This window comes from Carassius auratus, chromosome 43 (assembly GCF_003368295.1).
Source record: "Carassius auratus strain Wakin chromosome 43, ASM336829v1, whole genome shotgun sequence".
In the NCBI taxonomy this organism is placed as follows: domain Eukaryota; kingdom Metazoa; phylum Chordata; class Actinopteri; order Cypriniformes; family Cyprinidae; genus Carassius; species Carassius auratus.
Window position 1 is genome coordinate 4,827,720 of NC_039285.1, and position 25,737 is coordinate 4,853,456.

A 25,737-nucleotide genomic window follows, 5' to 3' on the forward strand; every position below is an offset into this window, starting at 1 on the left:
TACCACCCCCGGCCCACCATTGTGTGTGCAGTGATGTGTGTGTATCTCCATGTGTGTGAGGAGCTTAAACGTTTGAGGTTGGTAATCTAAAAAGCTGCTTTGCCTCCGGGCGGTAGTGTGAAACTTGGCTGGAGAGAAATACAGGCAGGATAAGAGAGACAGGCATAGGTTGTTATGTAACAGGGCTTTTCTTTCCTTTGTCAACAAACAGGAGAGACCTGTTTATACACACACGCACAGCTAGCCACCAAATACTGGTATGAGAGAGTTAACTTCTAGGGTACACCCAACTTGTGAAACATGAGGCATTTCTCTCTATAAACACAATCCAAAACAGGCTGTGGTTAATGTTTTGTAACAAGAGCTGGATGCAATGAACGGAAACATCTTGGAAAGTAGGGAAAGTACGCAAAGACCAGAAGTGGTCTGGCCGTCAGAAGGATTTTACACGTGCATCAAGCCACGCTCACTCACACATTTATCACGTTCTGCAGCCGGAGGGATTTATGAACAGGCTTGCGCTCTCATTGACGTAGCCCACTATGAACACAACCTGTGAACACAGTACATGACGGTCTTTGTTTCAGAACTTTTCGGTTTTAACATCGAAAGTCATTTAAATCTGCACCTTTAAGATGTCATCATCAACAATTTGACTTAATTTAACAGGCAGAATTTATTCACATATAAATGTTTAAAACTACTGTACTATTTTCTGAAAGACATTAAGATTTTTATTTCGCAAAGACGCATTCATTTGATCAAAAGTGACATTTCTGATTTTTTACGATGTTACCAAAAAAAAGAAAGGAAAAATCTTTATTACTATTCCTAGCTTGAAACAGAAAATGTTGCTTGACTTTTGAAAAAAAAAAAAAAACACTTATAGTATTGAATAAGTGATTGAAATTGTTGTGTGGGTGAGGGTAATGTGATGGGCAACATGTAATGTTAGGATTGTGTGGGAATTATATATGTTATGGAATGGTTAATTATTATTATTTTATTTTATTTATTGTTTATTTTTGTGTGTGTGTGTGTGTTTTGATCTGCTCTCCTGGTTGCCTACGACAAATTTCTCCTAAGGGAGACAATAAAAGAGAACTAACTAACTAACTATCAGGACAGGATTATAGTAATTTACTACTGGATCGTTGTCATTTGCTATCACTGCAATCTAATGTGACTGACAGGATGCTGGAAAAGAGGCTTTATTTTCCCATCCTTTTGGCAGTGAACATGTGATCAGAGAAGAGATATCGCTGAGATGTCTAGGGGAAGTTAGTGTTTTTGATTAAAGATTACGAAGGAACACCCTCCTTGGAATCACAAGCTGAAAAGTTACTGAACAACACTTTTGCTATAGTGTCAAAAACTAAATAAACAGAAAAATACACAGATACTCTCGCCATATTGAAGCTTTTTGCTCAGCATTCTCTGCTGTGACTGTTTGGCCATTACAACATATCTAAAATTACAGAGGAACAACAGGACCTGTTTGACATTTTAAACATTTTGTACATTGTGTGCAGACACACGTTCACGTTCAGCTCACCACGCTGACACAAGTGATCATTAAAGAGCAAGAGGCCAATTATATCTGCTCATGAGTCATGACCTGCTGCTCAGCAACCAAATCACCAAGTCACTGGTGAGAGATGCCTTCAAGCTAGTATGAAATAAATTCAATCTGAAAACAAAGACTTAAGAGAAAAAGCACTGAGATAAACAAGTGCTAAATGATTGGAGAGACCGAGCGAGTGAGCGAGAACATGATGAGCCACGTGAGGTTGGCTCAGACACTGCAGGCCGATTACGTAAACACCCCCCGCTCCGTCGACTCATGGACTCAGCAGACACCGCGCCTCTCCAATCCCTCCGCCTGCTGCTGGGCCATGCTTTTTTCTCTTCCCTCACATGGCTTCTCACATGCTCGCTCCCTCCCTTCTTCTTTCCCTCGCTCGCCCTCCTGCTCTCTCTCTCCTCTGTGAGCCAGCGGTCTGTGCAGAGCAGGCCTGCATGAAACCGCAGCACCACTCTCAGGGCGGGAAGAACATGGCAAAACAGCCAAACCCCGTGAAGAATGAGTGCTCCAAAATAAACAAACACATAAAGACGTGGAATTGCGCAAATCTTTCCGAGTCACTTTTACACTTCTTTTACACTACTAAACTTAAATAAAATACATTTAAGACATTCCACCACTCACTGTGATGTCATAATGACCACGATGTTTTAATGTTTATGTTGCAACAAAATGGCAAACAGCGGAGAACAACCGCTCCAAAATAAACAAACACATAAAGATGTAGAATTACGCAAACCAACTTTTTTTTTGGTGGAGAGACGAAACATATTCCTTTTAAGGTGTGGCCACATTAACTGTTGCTGGACAAAATTTTGAGGGTGAATTCTAGCCATACTAAAAGGAATCACTCTGACAAACATAAAACTGCTTGGTTTAAAATGGACTTTTGTGTAATTGTGTTGATTAATGACAACATTTTTATTTTGGGGTGGAGTGTCCCTTTAAAGGTGCTGTATCTAGGATTGACACCGAGTGGTTGAACTAGGTATTGCAGTCCAAATTCAAAATATTGGAGAGGGTTTTTTTTTTTTACCCAGCCCCTCCTCCTCACTTGACCCACACACAGGTTGCCAGATTGATGACACAAAGAGGAACGGAAACACTTCACGATGAATGAAATTAAATAATCTGTGTTTTCCACTGACTGGCAACCAGGTGTGCCGAAATACAACAAATCAAAAAAAAGAGACCGATATTCCGGCCCGGAAGGCACATTTAACAGTAATAAATATAATTTCTCTTTTTGTTTCTATTAGCTTTTTTTTCAAAGGAGAATAACTGACTGTAACACTGTTTTTGCACATGAAATTTCACTGAAAATCACTAACGTGACCACACCTTTAAACTTATAAACTTGTCACACGACTTGTAACCCCATAGAGAATGAACACTCCAAAATAAACACTAACGGATGTGTAATTACGCAATTTGTTTTAGTGGAGAGACAGCCAAACTGAATCACACTGAATGTGTAGTTACATTTACCATTGCTTTGGTACCATACCGGTCATTCAGTCACATGGCTGGCAGGATGAAAAAGTTCCCTCACAGAGATTTTGTTCATGTTCAAGGTGGTCACAGAATCTCGCCACATGAACCAAAAAAAAAGCTGCTTGATTTGAAAGCTGTACTTCACATGTCGCTATATTATTGAAACTTGATCCCTTTTTGCATGCAAAATTGTGCTGAAATCTCACTAATGGAATCGTACCTTTATTTTTTTTTATCCTGTCACAATTAAAACATTTCACAACTCACTTTGTAGTCATAATGACTATGGTGTCATAATGTTTATGAAGCAACTGATGGGAGTTAATCCGTAAGAGCTTTCCCTGTCCTTTATTCCTCTTATTTGTCTACTCTTCCTTCTCTTTATTACTCTCTCACTCTCTCTCTCTCCACGTGCAAGGCTGTAGTCAGCTCTCTGCAGTATTGATTTGTGGCGCTGGGTGATTTGGCTACTTGCTCCAACCCTAGGAGCATGTCCTCATGTGCCTCTGCTTATGTAACAGCGAAAGACTCGTTCTCTGCTGAATGCTGATTAACTGTCTGGAGCTTTAGGACTCCCAGCTTTCACCCTGCTACAGATGCCAACGACACTGCAGAGGCCCGAGAGCTGCACTTCACTTCGAACGCCTGCTTGCACGCACACACATGAGTACTCGGCTCTACGGGTTTGGGGCGGGGGGTCATCAGGTTCACAATCCTTGGTTTTGGCACTAATGCCCTCTTCTGGTGGTTACTGACATGGCAACAACTTTCCCTGAAAACATCATGACATCACAGGTGGCAATTTTTGATGTTCACTACAAAAACCTGAGCTGGTCTGCTACTTGTTACTGCTAGTTAGTGGCAGGTTGTATTAGAGACAAATTTTGTACGCATTCGCATAATTACAGACTAAAATAATTCATTTATTCATAAAAGAGGGAATAAAACAGGGCCAGAATAAGGTTACAGAAAGTTACCTTTTCCTCGAATATTTCTTTCCTATCCACCATCTCTCTCAGGGTCTGCAGGATCTTAATACACAGCTTCTCCTCTTTCTCCATCAGTTTCTTGGTGTGTTTGATGAGCCTGAGAGAAAATATTATATCATATTTCATATTAAACGTAAAATAAATTAAGGATATCAAACTGGCCACCTGACCAGTCACATCAACTACAAATGTTTAAGAATATGTATTCTTTGAGGTAACAGTCCTATTACAAAAGTAGATACATGACAAAATTGGTATTAATATAACAGTTAATAAAATATTTAAGGACTGAAAGTACACTACTGTCGAAAAAGTTTGAAGTCAGTGAGATGTTTCCTTACCAATGCGGTTTATTTTATCAAAATACAGTAGAAACAATAATATTGTGAAATATTATAATAATTTAAAATATATTAAAAATATATATAATATATATATTAAAATATTTTAATATTTTAAAACAATATTTATTCCTGTGATGCAATGCTGAATTTTTTTCAGCATCATTACTGCAGTAAGGAACATTTCTTATTATTATCAATGTTAAAAACAGTTGCGCTGCTTAATATTTTTTGTGTAAATTAGATTTTTATCAGGATTCTTTTGTCTTCAGTCTTCACTGTTGCTTTTGCTCAATTTAAGGGCTGTTACATAGTCAATACGAGAAACGCGAGAAAGCAACGCGAACGACGCGAGCGACGCGCTCCCTTTCATAGTCTAAACAGTGGACGCAAGCGTCACGGGCGATGCGTGTATGCAATACACTGCTCCCGCAACAGGGGGTAGTAGAGTCGGGTGATATTAGTAGAGTCGGGTCGCGTGATATTCAGATCACAATGGCAACTGAAGAGGAGTGTATTCTGTTGCTGATTTTACATCGGCGGCAACAAAGGCAACGCAGAGATTAAATGTGGATGAGTTTGCATAATTTTTCCTCTTCGCCCGCTATTGTATTCAAACTTTCTTCTTCTGTAACCACAATATACTTGAATTAATGAACAATACTTCCAATGTCACCCCCAACGACAACGCATAGTATTGCGTGCATCAGCGTGTCGCGTATCAAAAACTAGGACGACACATTTGGCTACGTACCGACGCATAATGGCGGCCAAAGCGTAACGATGCGTAGCCTTGGGGACGTGTATGCGTACAGATGCGTTGACTATGAAACGGCCCTAATGCATCCTTGCTAAACCAAAATATACATTTTTATTAACTTAATAATATTAACTTAAAACCATTTTTTGGGTGAAAATACTAGTGGCCGGAGACTTTTGCACAGTACTGTACGTATAAGCCTGATTTAAGGAAACACTATGAAAACTCCAGCCACATATGACAATATCACATACTAACAGATTGGCAGTTTGAATTCAATAAGTATTTGAATTGTTTTTGCACAACAATTTTGAAATGAAGTGAAACATATAAAATGTTTTATATCCTAGTTTTGTAGACTTTTAGAAGCACACCTTTTACGCAGTCTTTCTGTGATTTTAGAGGTATATCTTGCTCGGGCTCAGATAATGACTTATATAAGGCACTCAGAGCCCCGGGCACATTCACAACAATCACATATATGATGCTGCTGGTACACTAAATCACAGCACAACCAGATCCAACACATACTGTATATACAAACATTAACATATTCTCAATTATACCTAAATAGGAGTTTACATGTTTTAGACCCATTTTTATAGGCAAACATACAACAGGCAATCAGCTAAGGAGGCTGTTGACGTAAATGTTTGAAGCTATAGCAGAAATTTTCAGGGATTTATAATGTCATACCTATACACATGGCTATTTTTAACACCGCCACTGGACCTGTTTAATATATGCATCGCGTATGACGCACGGTTTTAATTTGTTTGATGTGGGTGCGTGTCTCACTTAGACAAGAAGGCTCCATCCTCACTGCAGAGCTGAGGAAACAGCATCTCTGGGCTTTGCAGCACGTCCACTAATACAGAAAACTCTGCCTGCACCTGTGGACTAAACTGGTCCTCCAGATACACAATGACTCCCTGAAACACATACACGTAGCAGGCAATGTTGTAGACAAAAATCATTTATCATACACAAATATCATTAATTATCTCATTCGACATGAGTATAAAAATGCTTGATCTTAATCGCATTATAGAAGTCACAGCACACTTCAGACAATAAAAAAGCAACTTATATTTGAGAAAATGTGGTACTTAATTCTGATTGGTCAGTGATAAACCTACAACTGTGAATGCGAATAACATATGTTAATTTAAATGTAATGTTACCTGTAGTTTCTCAATGATCTTGTAATCATGGGCTCCTAAGGGCTCTTTGCGGGGTCGGCCGCGGGCTGACAGCTTCCAGTCTTTCATGGCACGCTGCACCATGCTGCTGTGTGTCTTTAGCAACAGGGTACTGATCTGACCGTCCAGGTCCACTGGAATGGAGATGGCCCGGCTCTTAGCTAGACAGATTTAGAGGGAGGACATGCATTTGTTACCTTTATGCATTCTCTTAGATGTTAGCAATGTTAAACATGTTAAATGTGTTAAGAATCTCAAAACACTGATGAAAAACACTCTTCTGTATTTTCCTTCTATTTTTGGGGACATTTAAACTTTCAGACAGACTGTCTAACCGGATGCAACAGCTGTCTCATCGCTGAGGCTGTCTACACTGGACTTGTCGAAATCCAGTGGTTTCTTATTCTAGGGTTTAAAATGACAACTTTGAACATGCCGATTTGGCCTAATTTCTTAATATCTTTCATTCTTCTTTTTTTATTTCTTTAAGTGCCCATTGCAACAATGTAGAAATCTGAAGGAGGATGGTCAATATTTAAAAACATGTCAGTAAAGATTAATTAGCATTATGTTTAACGGCGCCATTATACTCATTGCCGGATGTGTAACTTACCGAAGTCAGCTAGGGTTTTGATGCAACTTTCGATGTTAGCCTTCTGCAGGGAGTTGAGCCAGATGCAGCTGTAGAGTTTGCACGCAGCCTTCAGCAGATCAATGAAAGTTGTGTGATGGGCCTGACGAAGAGATATAAATATCTCACTCTCAACTAGTAAAAAGCAACATTAATGTGACTGATTCATAGAGCGTAGGGAGAGAAATACGTCCCCTCTTCAAGTCAGACTGAGACGAGGTGAGGGGCTCATGAATTGAACTTTCTCGCTCTACCTGCAGGTTTGAGTTGCTGACAGAGAACTGGGATTCGAAGAAGCCCTTGACGATAGCCATGATGGTATCAGTGATGTATTTTTCAAGGAATGTATCAGCAGGCCTCTTGTCTGTGGAGCTGCACACCTACAACAACAACAACAACAACAACAACAACATCAGTTCAGGATGCTTAGCACCCACATGGCAGGCAGAAATCAGTCACAGATGATCTAAACGGCTCTTTAAGCCTGTGTATTATGCCTCACCATTGCGAGGGAGGGAAAGAGAGAGTTCTAACCTCATTCATGTCTTCAAGGAAATTGTCGAAGAGTTTCCAAATGTGATTGCTGGTGTAGATCTCCTTCATCTCCACCTCGGTGTCCACATAGCAGTGATTCACGAAATTTATGTAAGCTATTTTTACCTGCAAGATATAAAAGTGATATTAAAAAAGGCTACCTGATGTCACAAATAAAAGGTCTATGGGTTTTATCACATTTTTGGACATGGTACCCGTTTTCTTTTTCCTTTTTTTTTTTATGCCATGAAGTACCCTAGAGTACCAGGTAAATACCATGGTATATGTACTTGGCAATCATGCAGTACCATGGTACACAGTGGCCTTTAAAAGTTATTTGGACAAAAAGCCAATTATATATTATTTATATATTAAATATATGCAACATATTTTTGAAAAAAGTATCTTATTTCTCAACAAGGCTGCATTTATTGGATAAAAAAATACAGCAAAAAGTAATAATGTGAAATAAAAAAATAAAAATAAAAACAACAATAACTGTTTTTTTTATTTTAATATATTTTAAAATGTCACATGATCCTTCATAAACGATGATAATTTCTTAAGAACAGAATTAATTTAGATAAAAAAATCTTTTGTTACATTCTAAATGTCTTTACTGTCAACTATGATCAATTAAGCATGTCCTTGCAGAACAAAAGCATTTATTTATTTAAAAAAATACTGACCCCAAACTTTTGAACAATACTGTTTTTGGTCTACTGTAAATGAAGACATTATGGTCTTTCCATCTGACACCATCACTGTTTCACATTTTCAACATCTATTTTTTGCAAAAGGATCAATACTGTACATGTTCTTGAGAGTTCACTTTTAACTTGTGATGCACTGTAATTCTCAAACCTCTCCATGAAGTACTCTAGCACTGCACGTCTTGTATGTCTCCCTATATCTGACGCACACACTTCAGCTCTTGCAGTCTCCACTAATGAGCTGATGAGTTGACTCAGGTGTTATAATCGAGGGAGACATACAAAATGTGCAGGGCAGGGGTTACTCCAGGACAGGTTTGAGAACCACTGGTGTAAGCAAAAATGTCAGTTCTCAACTATTATACAAAGTTAATTTGATAACTTATAAAAGTTTTCAAATATGCCATGGTGAGCTTTCAAGAGAACATTCAGGTACGGTTAATGTTCCATCACCTTTGGAATACAGCCCTTGTACGTGACCACTTCGACAATATCATCAAGCGGCAGAAGTGAGTTGCACTTGAGCTCTGTATCTACGTTCTTGCCCTCGGTGCAGGCTGCCAGCAGCTCCACCAGATTGATGTGGTAATTTAGAGCATCGTTCTCATCGTTCTCAGATGACATCATGTTTTGCAGAACAGGGAAGGAGGCACGGTCATTGTAGAAAACCAACACGTCTTCTCCTCCGTTCACCAGCTACGGTCCAAAACAAACACAGTGTCTGATTTAGCTCTACAAACACATATAAAGCTACTCTTCTGAGAATGGAAGTCTATATGGACAATTAGTGGAGAATGATAAAAGAACAAATGTTAAAATATTTTAAAAATAAAAAATTATAGATTTTCTATATTATTGCATAATTGATAACTACAATAAAATATATTTAAAATATATTATTAATTATTAAAAAGAAATGTGTAAAAATATTAAAACATGATTGGCTTTGAACCTGAAGTCCACCTATCTCTATCATGCATTCAATTCAAATGTATCCTTCTCACCTCATTCATGACTTTGCATTGACATTCCTTTACGTATTTGCCATCAGCTTTCACAATGGTTTGGAGGAAGCTCAGGTACTGCACGTGACGGCCGTGGGTCACGATGCAGTGCACGAAGTGTTGCACCACGCGGTCGCTGATCTCATTGCACAAGTTGTAGTTGTTCCTGAAGATGTCACACATGGTTTTTGCCTCCAGAAGCTGAAAGAAGCAAAGAGAGAATCAGATAAAATATCAACAGAATTCCAAATAATCTAGTATTAATAGCAAGGATTAATGGTTAATGTTCATTAACAGCGTCCTCAGTTGAAACGCACCCCAGGCGTAAGGAATAGGTTGAGGTGTTTGTGCACCAGCGCCTGGTTCTGAGGATTATCTCTGCAGAAGTACTGAAGGAAAGTGTGGGCTAGAGTCATGATCTCTTCCATCTTTTCGTCCCCCTAAAGATAGAGCAGCAAGAGATTGGCAGCATAAGGACCTCAACATGAAATTCCCTAAAATTTTACGGCACCATATGATAAGGTTATGATTTATGTTTAAAGCTCTTTGAAAAAAAAGAACAAACTTCACTAGTGCCTGGTTGTGGAATCTACAAAATACTGATCTGATTATATAAGCATTAAACTAACATCCACTCACCTTCTCATATGGGATCTGGAGGAGGTCCAGCACTACAGTGTGAGCTCCCATGTTCTTCAGAAGTCTCTGCTTCTTCTTACTGGGAGAGGAGGAATCACCGAGACTCTCCAGGATCTACGTAATAGGCACAATCAGGCACAAAATCACAAGTTTTATACTCATTTCTGTCTTTAGAGCGAAGGAACATTTAGTGAAAAGGTTCCCACCACTTTGACAATTTTGTAGTTGTTGGCTTTGTTGCTGTCTATTTGAGGCTTACTGCTCCCATCCTGCACTGGGCTCAAGATACCTGGGTCCTGTAAACCAGAAATTACACTCAGTCAGGTAATACCACTTATAATGCTGTTCTATGACCAATACTCATACAGATTATTTTTGTTTGTCTCTCATAACAGAGCATAACTCTTATTTATGCTTCAGTATTATGTTATTTATCGATGACTGTTATAGTGAGCTTTTTACATTTTTGTTTTCAATTTAAAGTTGTAGTAATTTATAAAGTATATTTCAGTATATTAAAGTATATATATATATATATATATATATATATATATATATATATATATATATATATATATATATATGTGTGTGTGTGTGTGTGTGTGTGTGTATGTGTGATTATGTATATATATATATATATATATATATATATATATATATATATATATATGTATATATATGTGTGTGTGTGTGTGTGTGTGTGTGTGTGTGTGTGTGGAATTGGGCTTGTGTGTGTGTGTGTGTGTGTGTGTGTGTGTATACACACACTCACACACACAAGCCAAAGTTGGGACACTTTGTGAGTAAAAAAATGTTGAATCCTGAATAAAATATATATTGTATGTAGCTTTAATTTGTATTTATTTGTGTTTTATTTTTATTAGTTGTAGTATTTCTTAGTAACTCGAGTGAAATTTTGAAACTAATTTAAATATGCTTTTGTACTTAAACTTTTTCATCTTAAGTATTTATATCAGCTTCATTTCAATAAATGAAAACAATTTTTCATGGTTTTAAAGATAACAACACTGTTCTGCTTTCTGTCGCAAATTTTTTAATATATTATTAAACTGCAAGGATAAGAGCATAATGTGCATTATAACTATTTTATTACTAATATCAGTAATATGATTTTATCACCATTTATATAATATATGATTGGTATATCTCTTATTATTAGCAAAACAGTAAATCTGCTGCATTATAATTTAACAATATGCTTGCAGGTTCACACCTCCAAATTCTGCTCTTTGTTTGGATTCTCAGCATTGTCTTCATTTCCATAACCGCCGCTCTTCTCGACCCACAGCTCAGACTTTTCCACTGTCAGACGTAGCTGGTCCAGGCTTGCCTTAATCTCCTTGTAGTTCTGCACATCATCTTTAGAAACCAGCAACTGGACCTGCAAAACAAACCATAATTCATTTCCAAATATGTTGGTCTATCATTTAAACATTTAAAAACCAGAGCCAGTCTCCATACATTGATAAGCAGTCAATAGTATTGAGTGAGAGTGAGACCTGTTTAAAGGCCTGCAGAACTTCGGATCTCTGGCTGAAGTGTTTGAAGATGAGCTGAAGAGAGCCAGAGACCAGTGGAGGGTAGTCCTGCATGATAAGGTGAATAAGCACCCGCAGAAACGTCTGACCGCCTTCATCATCGAGGTCCTCCGAGCTCCTCTCCTTAGCACTGTGAACACAACAACACAAGATCCCATTCAAAAATGATGCCAATCATAACAGAAAGTGTAATTGTAAGGGTCTGAGACGGCTGAAAAAACTGCTCCAGGATGACAAATATTTGAAATGTGGGCTGGTAAATTACTGAAATATAATCTACCAGAGAGTTTATTGTTTTAGGTTATATAGGGCTTTGTTTACAGCTACAGTACCTGATGGTGATATGATTATAAATTAACTGTCATGTTTGTTCATATTGTTATTGGTTTTGATTCATTCAATTCAAAGTGTTAGTTCATCCAAAAATTAAAATTGAGCCATAAATTACTCACCAAGAAGTCATCCTAGGTGTATATTACTTCCTTCTTTCAGATGAATTCAGTAGGAGTTATTTAAAAAATTGTCTTTGATCTTTCAAGCTGTTTGAACTAAGCAGGTGTTGCACTGCATCGGTTTGTGAGAAGTTTAATAAAAAGCTCATCCATTTACACAGCTCCGGTGGGTGAACAAAGGCCTCCTCTAGTGAATCGATGCGTTTTTGTAAGAAAAATATAAATATTCAAAACGTTAATAGTCACTTTAATCTAGCTTGTGCGCACTGTTGTAAACCAAAGCAGTTCCGGGTGGATGACGTTAGAGGTCTGCATTGCGCTGCTCAGAAGTAACATGCAGAAATGGAGCAGAGAGATCAAAACAAAACAACGGTCGTTTATTAGAAGTACTTAATGATGACTTGTAAAGAAGAATGTCGGAGGATTTCGATTTAAGCCAAGAAGAGACTGGTTTTTGTTTGCTAAAGTAAAGAAACCTTGTTAACAAACGTTCTTTTTTTACGAGACTCACGGCTGTATGCGCAACGCTGACTTCATACGTCATTCCCCAGAACTGCTAAAGTGCAAGTGCATAGAGTGCAAGCTAGATGATTATTACGTTTTGAATATGGATATTTTTCCTTAAAAAAAAAACTAAACAAAAAAAAAACGCATCAATTCGCTACAGAAGGCCTTTATTCATTTTTTTTTTATTAAACTTCTCATGAACCGCTGCAGTGCAACACCCACTGATCAAAGACAATTTTAAAAGTAACTCTGACTGGATTTGTATGAAAGAAGAAAGTCATATTCACCTTGGATGACTGCAAGGCGAGTAATTTATGGGCTAATTGTCATTTTTGGGTGAACTATCCCTTTAAGTATTTGACAAGTAGACAGCACACTGTTTTTTATTGTTATAAAAAAAGGCATATTTAAACAAAAATATTAAGTAGAACAACTTCTTTCAACATTAATAATAAGAAATGTTATTTAGCATATTTTATCATAGAATGATTTCTGAAGGATCATATGACACTGAAGATTGGAGTAATGGTGCTGAGAATTCAGCTTTTCCTTCTTATAAATAAATCATATTTTAAAATATATGAAAATAGAAAACATTCCAAACGTTATTCCTAATTTGAGCATTATTTCACAATATTATTGTATCGACAGTCTGACTGATACTAAATATGATACTGAGAAATAGTAAAAAAAAAAAAAAAAAAAGAAAAAAAAAGTTATAATAATTTTTCAAGAAATCATTACTCACCTTCCAGAAAACATATTCTCTGCTTTCTCCGCAATCTCTTCAATGTTTGGCTCTGGAAGGTACCACAGCAATATTAAAACATACACAAACATACCCACATAATCAACTGCATGGTGTGTTGGGAATTAATTTATATTACTGTATGTGAGGAAACTCTCACCAGTCGTGACAGGAGGTTCAGCCTCCAAAGTAGTAGGGTTCGAAGTCTGGTCGCCAAACTCTTTTTTAAAGATAGACAGCAGATAGGTGATGCGGTAATCAAGCTGCACATTCAGAATGAACTATAAACAGAAAAGAACAATCTTCAAAACTTCTTCAACACTTGAATTTGGTGTTTTATAACTGATCAATTTAGTTCATTGGACTAGACATGCAACAGTCTATAAGGGCATCACCTGCAGAATCTCAATAATCCTGAGTTTGGTGTCCATCACCATGACGTTCTCTGTGTCGGAGAGACAGATTTGCTTTCCGTGGATTGGCTGAGCATCAGGGAGACAGTGGGGCATCATCAAGCCTCTGCTTAGAACCATCTGAGACACCATCTCACCCACACCATGGATGGTACGTATGACATTATTACCTACACAAACACAGCCTGAAGTGTTACACTGCCTCATGGACAAGCAGTGATTACTTTGTAAAACAAACACTGAAGAAGCATTATTGGAGGGAAAACAATGGGGTCTCACCTCCCTCAGGGCCTTTGTTGAGTTTGAACATAAATGTGGAAGTGGGTTGGACAATGTCCAGGATGGCCAGCAGGGTGCGCGTGAGGCACAGCAGGTCTTTAAAGCTGTAGAAGCCAAAGTAGACCAGGTTACGTGCCAGGTGCACCACCTGTTAAAGTAACAGACAGAAAAAGCCATTAAAATTCAAAGTGTTAGAGACTGAATCATTAGTATTCTGTTAGAGCTAATGCACCCAATCTGCTCTGTCCTCTGGACACATCACATAATACACTCAGGAAAAACATCAAACCTGGCACACGAACACAAAAAAAACATACACACAAGCATGAAGTACAACATTAGTGAGTTACAAGCTCCATGTGACTGATTCACAAAAAAAAAAAAATTACTACATGCTTGGTGCTTTATGTTTTTGATTCAGTATAAAGAACCAATACAATTGTTCAGGAATCAGTTTGTCTTACTAAAAAATGACTCATAATAGACATCCTTTTGGAATTGGAAAACACTGTGTGTGCTTTATTTTTGATTTATTAATAGATTCATTTACTCAGGAATTGGTTGGACTACACCAGTCAGGCTGTATGGATGAAACTGATTCAATAAAATATAGCTTTTAAGGGTCATTCATTTTGGGAATCAGCCACACTTGTCATACTGTTTTTTTATTTACTAAATAGAACCAAATCTTTTTGAGTCATTCGCTCAGGAATTGGTTGGACTACACCAGTCACGATTAAAAGATGGATATGATTCATTAATAAGCAGCTGATCATGGTGATTGGTTCAAGAATAGGACTATATTTTTTGTGCAGGATGGTTAAGGGTCAATAATCAGTAATCAGACTACACTGGTTGTTCTGTATGTTTTAATTAACCAAATAGAACCACTCGTTCACAATTCAATTAGATCACAGCAGTCACGTTGTATGGATGAATTTGATATACTAAAAAAACAGCTTATACTCTAAGAATCATAGGATTGGGAATTGAACTACACTGTTTGCACTATGATTCTGATTCTCTACAAAGAACCAACTCATTTTTTGCGGAAAACAGTTGGATCACTCCTTTCGTGCTGCATGGATAGATCTGAATTATCAAATTAATTTGGCAATCAGACTACACTGGTTGTGCTGTGTTTTTGATTCACTAAACAAAACCTACTCCTTAGAATAATTTGTTCAGATAGCAGTGCACAACAACAGTCACACTCTATCAACAGATTTGATTCACAAAAAAAAAACAGAAAAAAAAAACAGCTTATAAGAATAATTTGTTCAGGAACCGGACTGCACTGTTTTCGCTGCCAGGATATATTTGACCGACTAAAAAAAATTGGGAATTGGACTACACTGGCTATGCTATGATTTTAATTTAGTAAAAGTAACCAACTCACAACAACAGTGATTCAATGACTACACTAGCTACAATACATGAATAAATATGAAATCACAAAAAAAAATGTAAATAATAAAGCTTATTAGAGTCCTTTGTTCTGGTACTGGCTACCCTGGTCAGGCTTTATTTTCACACTGTAAATTCATTAGTAGTGTTGGCTGAATAGTAGAGCAGAAAAAAAATCTCAGAGTATTTCAGAGTATTCATGGTGTTCTGTCCACATTGATGGAAGATTGCATGTGTGAGAACCGTTAATGCAACCAAACATCTTCTCACCTCAAGGGTCAGCTCATTCTTCTCTCGGTCTCCAAAGGGATCAGGCTGACTGACCACATCTTGGAGATATTCATCCACAAAATGCATAGTAGGGGCAAACTTTCTCTTCATCTCCTCTCTGGACGTGTCTCTGAACTCATAATCATACCTGTTCACCAAACGTAAATTCAGACAAACTGAACAACACAAAGCAGCTTCATAAATAAAGCCACACCAGTGACAAAGAGCTCTTTCCATCTTACTCATTGACGGAGATCTTGGAAGGTATCTCAGTCCAGAGCCGTGCATAGCGAACGGGCACAACGGCCTCCTGCGGGTCGCGGTCCACATGCATGTGCAGCATTAAACGACAAAACGAGGCACGAAGGTTGTAAGGGAGGTAGTCATCAAACATGCAGCGCAGGATTAGATCTACCGGCAGCTGAATGGAAATCTGATTGATGGCCAGATACTGCCGGTCCAGGCACATTTTAGCGAAAAGATTGAGTTGACACCTGGGAATGGATAGACATTCATATGTAGTTCAATTTAAAATGAACCAAAGGACCTTGCTTAGAAGGTTAATGACAATTATAAAATAAAATAAAATACACTATCTTACAAAGATGTGATTGAACTCTCACCTGTAGTAGGTGATGATGTCAATGTACTTGTCTGTCCTGGCCAGTTGGCGGATGGACATCCCATCAGGCTCTTTGTTGATATCAATCCAGTATAGCCACACCTCTTCATCATCGCCATCCTCCATGATTAAAGATGACTCCAGAGAGGTCTCTGTGTGAGGGATCAGTCTAAGAAAACACAACACAAGTCATATATATCTCAACATAAATGCAAAATGATCTTGTCATTGATTATTAGAGCTTTCATCCCATAATTCTGAGTCATTGTTATACAGCTAATCTCAGCAGGCAGCAGAGAGCAGATCTCACTTGGTCTGAATGAGGATGTCTGCGTTGGTGGGGTTCAGCATGAATTTGCAAATGAGCTCCTGGGTAACAGGAATGGCTGTTTTGTTGGAGACGCAAAGGTCAGACAAATAATCAAGAAACCTGGGGAAAAAGGCAAAATAAAATACACAATTAACTTTGAGACTACCACGAACCAATGTGAAAGCAGCACTTGTATCAAAAGCACGAATCAAATCTGAATGTACGCTACTGTTCAAAAGTATAAGTAACATTTCTTTCTTTAAAAAAATACATTTAAAAATGTATACTTTTATTCAGCAAGAATGCATTAAAGTAAAATACAATCAAGACTTTTAAATTGTCACAAAAGATTTGTTTCAAATACATGCTGTTTCTTTTAAACTTCCTATTTATCACAGAATCCTGAGACAAATGTATCACTGTTTCCCAAAAAATATATTAAGCAGCACAACTATTTTCAATACTGATTAAAAAATTAAAAATAAATAAAAATCAACATATCAGAATGACTTTGAAGGATCATGTGACACTAAAGTCTGAAGTAACAGCTGCTGAAAATACGTCTCTGACCATAACAGTAATCCATTATATTTTTAAATATAAAAACAAAAATGCTATTTTAAATTGCAAACACAACAATTCTAATAGGACAAACTGGTTAGTGCCAAACATTTGAGTTGATGTCTAAACTCTGAGTCAGACCTGGGCTCTCGGTTCCTGCGCAGAAGTTTGACAAAGGTCTCAATCTCACGTGCAGTGATGTGTTTTTCTAACAGCTTGCGGTTGTTGTGCAGGAGAGCAGTGATTGTGTCTTCGGCCAGGATCTCATAGCCGATTTGAGCCTGCATGACTGAAAAATTCTTGGCTATGTACTCCTGTGAGAAAGAGGATACGTGTATTAGTCTAACGGACAACCCTAATAATTAGAACTGGTAATCGAAGATGTTCCTTGCCTGGTTCTTGCGGTAATCTTGTTGGGAATGGCGCAGGATTCTGTAACATAACTGTAGCATGTACTTAAACAAAGCGTTCCGCTGCTCTCCCATATCTTCCAGCTTCGGCATGAACGAGTCTTTAGCATCGGAAAATGGGGCTTTAAGAATTCCAAAGATCTGTAAACATTGAAAATTACAGTCAGAAATCTGCCCCTGAATCTATGACTCTAAAAGAATCAACTTGAGATTACTGTTTGAGCAAACCTGTGCCAAGATGTTCTGCTCCCTCATGAGTTTCTGCCTCTCTCTGTTGGGGTTCGAAATGACCACAGACAACACGTCCTGTCCGTTGTTCGGCACATCGCACACAAAGAAGATCAGATCCTCCAAAAGTTTAATGACAAACCTAAACATAGGAACGTAGGATTATTTTCTGTGTGATCTGAGCTTCATACATCTCTATGCGATTGACAATGGACAAAGCTAGTATTGTTACCACACCTTAACAACTTCAAAGGACTTCAGGGACATATACCTGCGTTCATTTGCTGATGATAAATTGTTGATGTGCAATATTCCCACATATCTCTGTAGGACCTTGTTGGCATCGTTGGCAAAGTCCAAATCTCGGACCTCTGATATGGGGACAGAATTAATGGAAAAAGCCTCCTTGTCCTCCTTCAACTGGCAGGTGCCGATCTATTTGAATAAACAGAGAAATGACATGAGATTTCATTGACAAGAAGTTCTTCTTCACGTAAAAATAGAAGGAAAAAAACCACCTTGAGCATAACGGGTCGATCCTCCTCAACATCAATGGGAATGTTAGTACTGGTCACCCAAGTGTTTGTGCACAAGTTCCTGAGTCTCACATAGGAATTCCTAAAAAACGGAAGGTACATACTTTAAAAGAATCCAACCCATGACCTTCTTAGCAACATACAAATTTTTCAGCTGCAGGAATTACCCAAAAGTACATGTGGCATGGTGTGGACTCCTATCCACCGACAGCAACTAATGGGGACTTGAATAAAAACTAATCTGGACAAATGGTTTCATAAGTATATTTTTTAAATCTAAATGGTTGCCCTAAAAGGCTTTGTGGGCACTTGAATTTATTGAAAGTTTTAAACCCTTTTTCACACCTACATCTCTTAACCTGCCAGTTTTGGTGCTTATATGAATTGCCTCTTTAGGGTGGATTGCTTGCACCATTTCACATAATGGATAAAAGAGATTTTGCTAAACATCTAAATGTAAGTGTTTTCCTTATAATTTCATAGTTTCCATTATTAAAAGTCATTTGGTGTACAGGAACTAACCTGGGAACCAGGCAGTCTGCCCGCTGTAAGGTGGTGGCATCCAGTTCAAAAAGAGAGGCCATGTCATTGCCATGGGGCACTGACGCAAGGGTGTATGGGATCTTGTCAGCCTGCTTCTTCTTTTTAGAGAACGCAGTCTCTGTGTTGGTCTGAGGTTTGCACAGAGAGACAGACAAAGGTCATATTGGTACAAAACAACTCACATATGACAATGTAGCACAATTGAGTCTGGATGTATTGGTTTTAAATATGTGACCCTGGACCACAAAACCAGTCTTAACTGTCAATTTGAAAGCTGAATAAATAAGCGTTCCAGCGATGTATGATTTATTAGGATCAGATCAAATTTGGCCAAGACGGAGTCTGATGTGCAAAAAAATCTAAATACTGAGAACTTTTTTTTTTTTTTTTTTTTTTTTAAGTTGTCCAAATTAATTCTTAGCAATGCATATTACTAAACAAAAATTATGTTTTGATATATTTAGATTAGGAAATTGACAAAATATCTTCATGGAACATGATCTTTACTTAATCCTAATGATTTTTGGCTTAAAAGAAAAATCCATAATTTTCACCCATACAATTTTTTCACATATACTAATTTGAACTTATGGGTTACTGTATGTATTTTGTCTATTCTTTTATTTTATTTTTACATTAAAATATTCATGGTGAGACCTCAAACGAGTGTAATTACTTTTAAATAAACTTTTTATTAAAACCATAGTTTTTCACTTTAATCAACAATAATGCAGTTAAAAAATATGAAAATCTTAAATGTTTTATATTTTATCCAGTTGCCAAGGACACATTTCTCATTTTAATTGACATACTAAAAAAAACTAAAACAGAAATATAAATTAATAAAACAATACACAGCTATACATACACTGACAGAAATGACAAACAACTAAATGACTAAATGGAATTAATAAAACAAAAAGGAAAACATATAAACTAATTTAAATAATACCTATAACAATATCTCAATAATACTAAAATAACAAAAACAGTCTTCACTGAATAATACAATTAAATAAATAAAAAATCTATTTACATTAATGCAGTTCCAATTCAGTCCATTGGTAGTGTGCTACTGTAAAAACATTTTTGCTTGTTTTTAAAAAACTGAAAACTGTTTCGACAACAGAGAACCTGCAGTTTATACAATGGCCACAACTCTAGTAGATCTTGCAAAAAATCCAGAGAAAAACTCAGAGGTCATCTAACAGTGAGGATATTATGCAGGACTGCATCTGTGGTACAGACTGTTTTCACCAGAGCTTTTTGATGGAGGGCTATTTGGAGAGCAGCATTATAAATTCTCCTCTGCTCTGACTCTCTGCAGCTCCTCTGACTCACTCCTCCACTGAAGCAGACAGCACGTCTGCCTGACTCTCACGGGGCACCCCCAGATTCAGACATTATGTAAGGAGCCCCCGCTGCAAGCGTGCATGCGCGTGTGTTTGTCTGCGAGGCTGCTGAAGCAGAATGCTAATACAGTGGAAAGGTGCAGTGAGAGACACAGGCAGAAGAAAAAAAAAAAGTAAAATCTCTGGAGAGGAGGAGGACGGGAGATGTGCGAGCCTGTCTGTTGCAGCGGGAAGGAGAGGAGAGAGAAACGGATTACGTAATAGTGAAGTTGTGCAGGAAATTCGGCTTGGGCCGCAGTGTTATGCTTAGGAGACAGAACGGGTTCTGTTTACTTCAGTAGAGCGAGTCAGACACAAAACTTCAAAAATGTGTTTAATACATTACAGTCTCACATCAATGTTTCATCGGTCAGACAGGTTTAGATAGAGTTGGCAAAACTTCAGTCACAATGGGTGGTGACTGTGGGGGAAAATAATTGTGTGGAATTCTGGTGAATGGGTAAAGGAACTTCTTTGGAACTTCTTTGAAACTCTGTACGCTTAGATTCCAAGCCTAGTTATGACTCATGGGCTGGCATCCAAGTGAGGACTGACTTACCTCGTTTTTGGTGCTGATACGGTCGGGACAATCCTTAAAATCAGGATTCACCTGAAACAGAAGCAGAAGTGTTCATGAAAAGCCTTATGGAATACACAGACACAAAGTGGGGTTTTTTCAGCAATATTATCTCAGACAATAACCCCTCTGTCCGCACTGTGCACAGTGGATGGCTGTGACTGATTCTACATGATTGTGACAATAACATTGAGAAGACTGCCATCTGCAGCCCATCTTCTGTACTCCCAAAAATATATGTAAAATAACGATAAGCCTCTCCAAAAGTACATTATATTGTTTTGAGGTAGATATTTACACTTTTTATTTATTTATAAAAAAAAAAACAAAAAAAAAAAGTATCTTATGCTCACCTATGCTGCATTTATATGATCAGGAAAACAATAAAAATAGCAATATTGTGAAATATTATTACAAATTAAAATAAAAATGTTCTACTTTAATATTAAACAATTAAGTTATTTCATGTGAAATTAAACGTAATAAAATATCATATTTTTATAATTTGATGCATTTTTCAGATTACAATTCTTTGTAACAATATAAAAGTCTTTTCTGTCACTTTTTAACATTGCAATGTTTTTGCTGAATAAAAGTATAATGAAAAAATATATTGACCTTAAAACTTTTGAACAGTAGTGTGTGTCATGTTTAAGCATTAATTCTGTGTCAGATATTTTAAAAAATTCCCTAGCAGAAATTAGGATACAAAAAAATATTGATTACTTTTTACATCTAGTAGAAGTAGAGAGCTTTGATATATGCGGACAGTGTTTTTTTGTTGATGTTTGAATTTTTGTGTCAACTGTTCATGCAGCTGCCTTTTGCCCAGAGACATCACATTAGACCACATTAGACCCTAGTGGTTAAAGAGTTTGACTCGTAACCCTAGGGTTGTGGGTTCGAATATCGGGCCGGCAATACCACGACTTAGGTGTCCTTGAGCAAGGCATTGAATTTACCCTTGTTTTACAAAAGGTTCTTAGTTTCCATTCGTATTAGCTTAAAATATTCCCAGCATTATTCTTCGTAATTGCATTTTAACTAGTAACAATTCAATCGGAGCACTCTACAATTAAATTCTTACTAGTAAGAATTGATTTAGAGAGCTCTTTAATCATAATTGTTACTTGGAAGAACTGAATTAGAGAGCTCTATAATTACATTGTTACTAGTAAAAATGGAATTACGACGAGTAACACTTGGAATATTTCAAGCTAAAACGGCTTGCCATATGTTCACCACTAAAGATTTTTAACCAACTATGATGGTTTCCACTTCAGAGAACCCAGAGAGATGTGAAAATGTCCATACAATTATTTGGAATGTTAAAGTTCAGATAATTTGGTGATGAGAGAGTTTGATCAGAAATGTTAGAGTTGTTGATATCCTGATATTCTTGACAACTCCTTGCCGTCTACAAGAAAACAATAGAGATCTCAGAAAGAGCTGCTAACACATTCTGACATTCTTCTAATATCAGCATTCAGCTAATGTATTAATGATCGCTCGGATGAGTAAATGCAGCTAAATCACTCAAATGGTGCGCTGGTGAGTTTACTGCTCTAGGAAAGGCTTTCCATGTGTGCAGCATGCAAATAGATGAAAACCACAGGAATTGACATAAATAACACCATGTCAAACCATACACTAAACAGTTCTTTAACCATGACTGAACTATGCAAAGCAGGGGGAACAGAAAAACTGGATGAGTTTCGGGTAAGGAATAAACAATGTAGAGATGGAATGTGCACCTCTGCTGCAAGGTAGTTGCCTGTGGCGAGGTGTTTGAAGCGAAACAGGCTGTTCCACTGGCCGGCTCCTCCTTTGCAGGGGTCAGAGTGTACAACCTGAAGCACATGAGACTCCAGATCAATTCTGTACTGTGTGATATTGTTCCAACTTCTGAGAAAGGACATCAGTTTGGGCTACGATTAAGATCACTTAAGATTTTTTATTTCAAATAAAGGCTGGTCTTTTGAACTTTTCATTCATCAAAGAATCTTAAAAAATTAAACAAAGTTTCCACAGAAATATTCAGCAGACACTGGAGTAATGCTTAAATATTAAAATAGAAAACAGTTATTTTAAAATGTAATCATATTTCACAATATTACTGTTTTTTACTACTGTATTTTTGAATTGTAAAACATTACAGCCTTGGTATAGATAAAAGATTTTTCAAAAACATGATAAAACGTCACATTGACCCCAAACTTCTGAACAGTAGTGTGTATCCCATTTGTAAATCACAAAATGTTAGGACACAAAGGTTTGTGAACACAGATCAGATAAAAACAAGAAAAAAACCTTGACATCATCGTACAAAACTATACCTCCACTTCCCATAGAGCTTTTGAACTAGTGGCGGAGGTTGCCGATTGGCGGAGAGTGGCTCGTAAGAAGACATACTGCTTCTTCTTGTACTCATCACAAGTTAGAAACCTTTCTTGTTCGGCATGAAACAACCTCACCACATCCCCCTGAGTGAATCAAAGAGAGACACAGATGATTAGAAAGATATTATAAACCACAATACAAAACGAACCCAAATCAACAGACCACTCCAAACAAATCATATAAGACTCACCCCTTTTAATATGTCATCTCTGTATTCACAGAATTTCATGAAAAGAGTGACCTTCCAACTGGTGTCGCAGTTCAAAGCGTTAACCTGCCAGACGGAAATACACATCTTTCTTTTTATTTTCATTTATTTGTGATTGAAGTCATTCTGAATCAATATTCATTTTTTTACGACTTGATTGATTCACTGATTTTTTTTTCATCATAAATAAAACATTTCTACAGCTTTGTTATAGAAACTTGCATGAATTGTTGACGATTTCTAACAATTATCAACGTTCATGATTTTTCCAAGCATGGAATCACATCCCAAGCATTCACATTTCCAGGTTTTCTACCACAATGGGAACCTGGTAATTAATACAACACATCAGAACCTGACTCCTTAACAGTGCTGCTGAGAACACAGCTGGTGTCTGACCTCTTTGCAGCCACGGTTATCCAGGAGTTCGATGTTGCTGGCGTGGAGAGGCTGCCCTGCGTTTACAGGCATTAGAACCACTTTATCTCCAAGCACCACCTACAAACAAACACACACACACACACACACACACAACACTGCTTCAACACCAGCTGTTTCTGTTGTTTTACCATTTCAACAACAAAAGAAACATCACATCTTGTGACATGCTTAGTTTGGAAACTGGTGTTTTAGACACATTTTCACTTGACCCCATGAAATCTTTAAGCATGCTTTTTCATTCTAGCACATTAAGTAAATGAGTCAACAGTGTTAAAAGTGATTAAAAACAATGTCACTGAATGTCAATACAATCATCCAATTAATTCCATCAATTTAATAGATTAAATAAGGATTCTTAAACATTTGTATGTCAATAAACCTGTTTGGATGCTATTTAACAATTATATTCTGATCTGAAAACTATTTGCATACTAGATATGAAAGTATTTGGATATATTTTAATAATTCAGCCATGAAAGAAAATAAAAAAATAATTAAAGCAACAACATTGTGTGAACATGGTTCTTTAACAGGCTGTTAGGGTTGCAGGTTACATGCATGCTAACAGCATACTGCAAACGTCTCTGTGTACACACACACACACACACACACACACACACACACACTGCATGCTCCAAACTATATATTAGATACCTTCACGATTCAGTAGCTGAGATGAAAACAAGAGGAGAGACCAAAGGAGTTAACACAACAAAATGTTTGTATAATGATTAGAGGTGATTAGCTTTTTAAAAATGGGCAAATGGCCCATTACCAATGATGCAGTAATTTCTTCACTGCATATTTAAAAATAGAAAAACATGATAAAAGTCAGAACCTAAAAACAGTCACTGTTTCTGATGTGTATGTTGTGTAAGTGGAGCAATGCCTACATTGTCTCCTTCACTGCGTAGTTTCCAGAAAGGCTGGATGCAGAACCAGGAGCCCTCATTTCCCAATGGGTCCAGAGACACACGCATGGCGTTCTTCTCCAGCAGAGCAGGAAGACGCTTATTCACTGTCAGGTACTTATTACTCTTAATATGGAGAAGCTGAAAATATAAGGAAAGTGTACTGTAATTTAAAAATACTGCACGAAATACATTATCATTCAAAAGTTTGGGGTCTATTGTTTGTTATCACAAACTCTGTCAAATGCCTCTTTGAGCAGTGCACTGGCAGTCTTGGCAACAGTGTTAAAACAAACATAATGTTCTCAATGTCCAACCAAAAGTGTAAAAAAAAAAAAAAAAAAAAACAAAACATTTGTTGATAAGAAGAGGGAAGCTTGACTGTACCTGTATTACCCGACTATATTTGACAATCTCTCCCAATAATTTCTTATTCTCACTATCGTTCTGTTTTTGCTCCATTTCTGCTGCATGCTGCAAAATTTAGTAGAAAGGAGAGCAAACTATAATTAGCAATCACAAAAGGCCAAGTAGTCGAATTCTATTGCATAATCAGTGAGGTTAAAGAACTAAGATGCATATACACTGTCAGCAGAGTGTGTTATACGGGCACCTGTAATTTCTTGAATAGTTCTCTCTGTGTGCTGTTCCCATGTTTCCCCTGTTTTGCCTTCCAGAACTGTCTCTGTGCAGAGTACCTATTCATAGGACACACCTTGAAGAGACAATCTAAACAACAGAAAGAAAAACAGTTCTATTAGCTGCAGAATTTTAGTTTTCCTCCCTAAGGAACTCAAACAGCGTCCTCTCGTCCACCAGGAACCCATGCTTTGAGCCTTTACTTTCATTTCAGGGTTGTATGTCTCTCTGTGAACCTCCTCTGTCTGAGAGTCAGGATGTGATCCCCATGGGTTGGGACCTCCCCCCGTTCTGGGGACCTCTTGCGTTCGATGGCCTCCTACCAGGGCCAGATTTAAGCATAGGAATTCTAGGCACATGCCTAAGCTTCCTCGTCCAGGTGGGGGTCCAAACACATGAAGAGATATATCATATTTTTGTTATACTATGGGAT

At 37.4% G+C, this 25,737-nt stretch overlaps 1 protein-coding gene across 1 annotated transcript in view; it reads right to left on the reverse strand.

The window, feature by feature from the left end:
* Positions 1-25,737, reverse strand: part of LOC113061517 (inositol 1,4,5-trisphosphate receptor type 2-like) — a 69,506-nt gene that overhangs the window by 32,592 nt on the left and 11,177 nt on the right. Inside the window, exons 3-37 of the mRNA XM_026230680.1 lie at positions 25,279-25,394; positions 25,053-25,139; positions 24,648-24,806; positions 23,713-23,811; positions 23,296-23,379; positions 23,042-23,188; positions 22,460-22,555; positions 20,688-20,738; positions 18,717-18,865; positions 18,177-18,276; positions 17,930-18,093; positions 17,659-17,800; positions 17,413-17,571; positions 17,162-17,334; positions 16,460-16,579; positions 16,151-16,318; positions 15,770-16,021; positions 15,528-15,675; positions 13,851-13,998; positions 13,554-13,741; positions 13,319-13,439; positions 13,159-13,210; positions 11,413-11,581; positions 11,127-11,294; positions 10,099-10,188; positions 9,893-10,006; positions 9,571-9,693; positions 9,254-9,454; positions 8,703-8,945; positions 7,537-7,662; positions 7,257-7,382; positions 6,985-7,105; positions 6,354-6,532; positions 5,968-6,101; positions 4,057-4,165 (exon numbers count right to left, since the gene is read on the reverse strand). Of these exons, the coding sequence (XP_026086465.1) occupies positions 4,057-4,165; positions 5,968-6,101; positions 6,354-6,532; positions 6,985-7,105; positions 7,257-7,382; positions 7,537-7,662; positions 8,703-8,945; positions 9,254-9,454; positions 9,571-9,693; positions 9,893-10,006; positions 10,099-10,188; positions 11,127-11,294; positions 11,413-11,581; positions 13,159-13,210; positions 13,319-13,439; positions 13,554-13,741; positions 13,851-13,998; positions 15,528-15,675; positions 15,770-16,021; positions 16,151-16,318; positions 16,460-16,579; positions 17,162-17,334; positions 17,413-17,571; positions 17,659-17,800; positions 17,930-18,093; positions 18,177-18,276; positions 18,717-18,865; positions 20,688-20,738; positions 22,460-22,555; positions 23,042-23,188; positions 23,296-23,379; positions 23,713-23,811; positions 24,648-24,806; positions 25,053-25,139; positions 25,279-25,394 (4,826 nt within the window). The remainder of the gene's footprint in view (positions 1-4,056; positions 4,166-5,967; positions 6,102-6,353; positions 6,533-6,984; positions 7,106-7,256; positions 7,383-7,536; positions 7,663-8,702; positions 8,946-9,253; positions 9,455-9,570; positions 9,694-9,892; positions 10,007-10,098; positions 10,189-11,126; positions 11,295-11,412; positions 11,582-13,158; positions 13,211-13,318; positions 13,440-13,553; positions 13,742-13,850; positions 13,999-15,527; positions 15,676-15,769; positions 16,022-16,150; positions 16,319-16,459; positions 16,580-17,161; positions 17,335-17,412; positions 17,572-17,658; positions 17,801-17,929; positions 18,094-18,176; positions 18,277-18,716; positions 18,866-20,687; positions 20,739-22,459; positions 22,556-23,041; positions 23,189-23,295; positions 23,380-23,712; positions 23,812-24,647; positions 24,807-25,052; positions 25,140-25,278; positions 25,395-25,737) is intronic.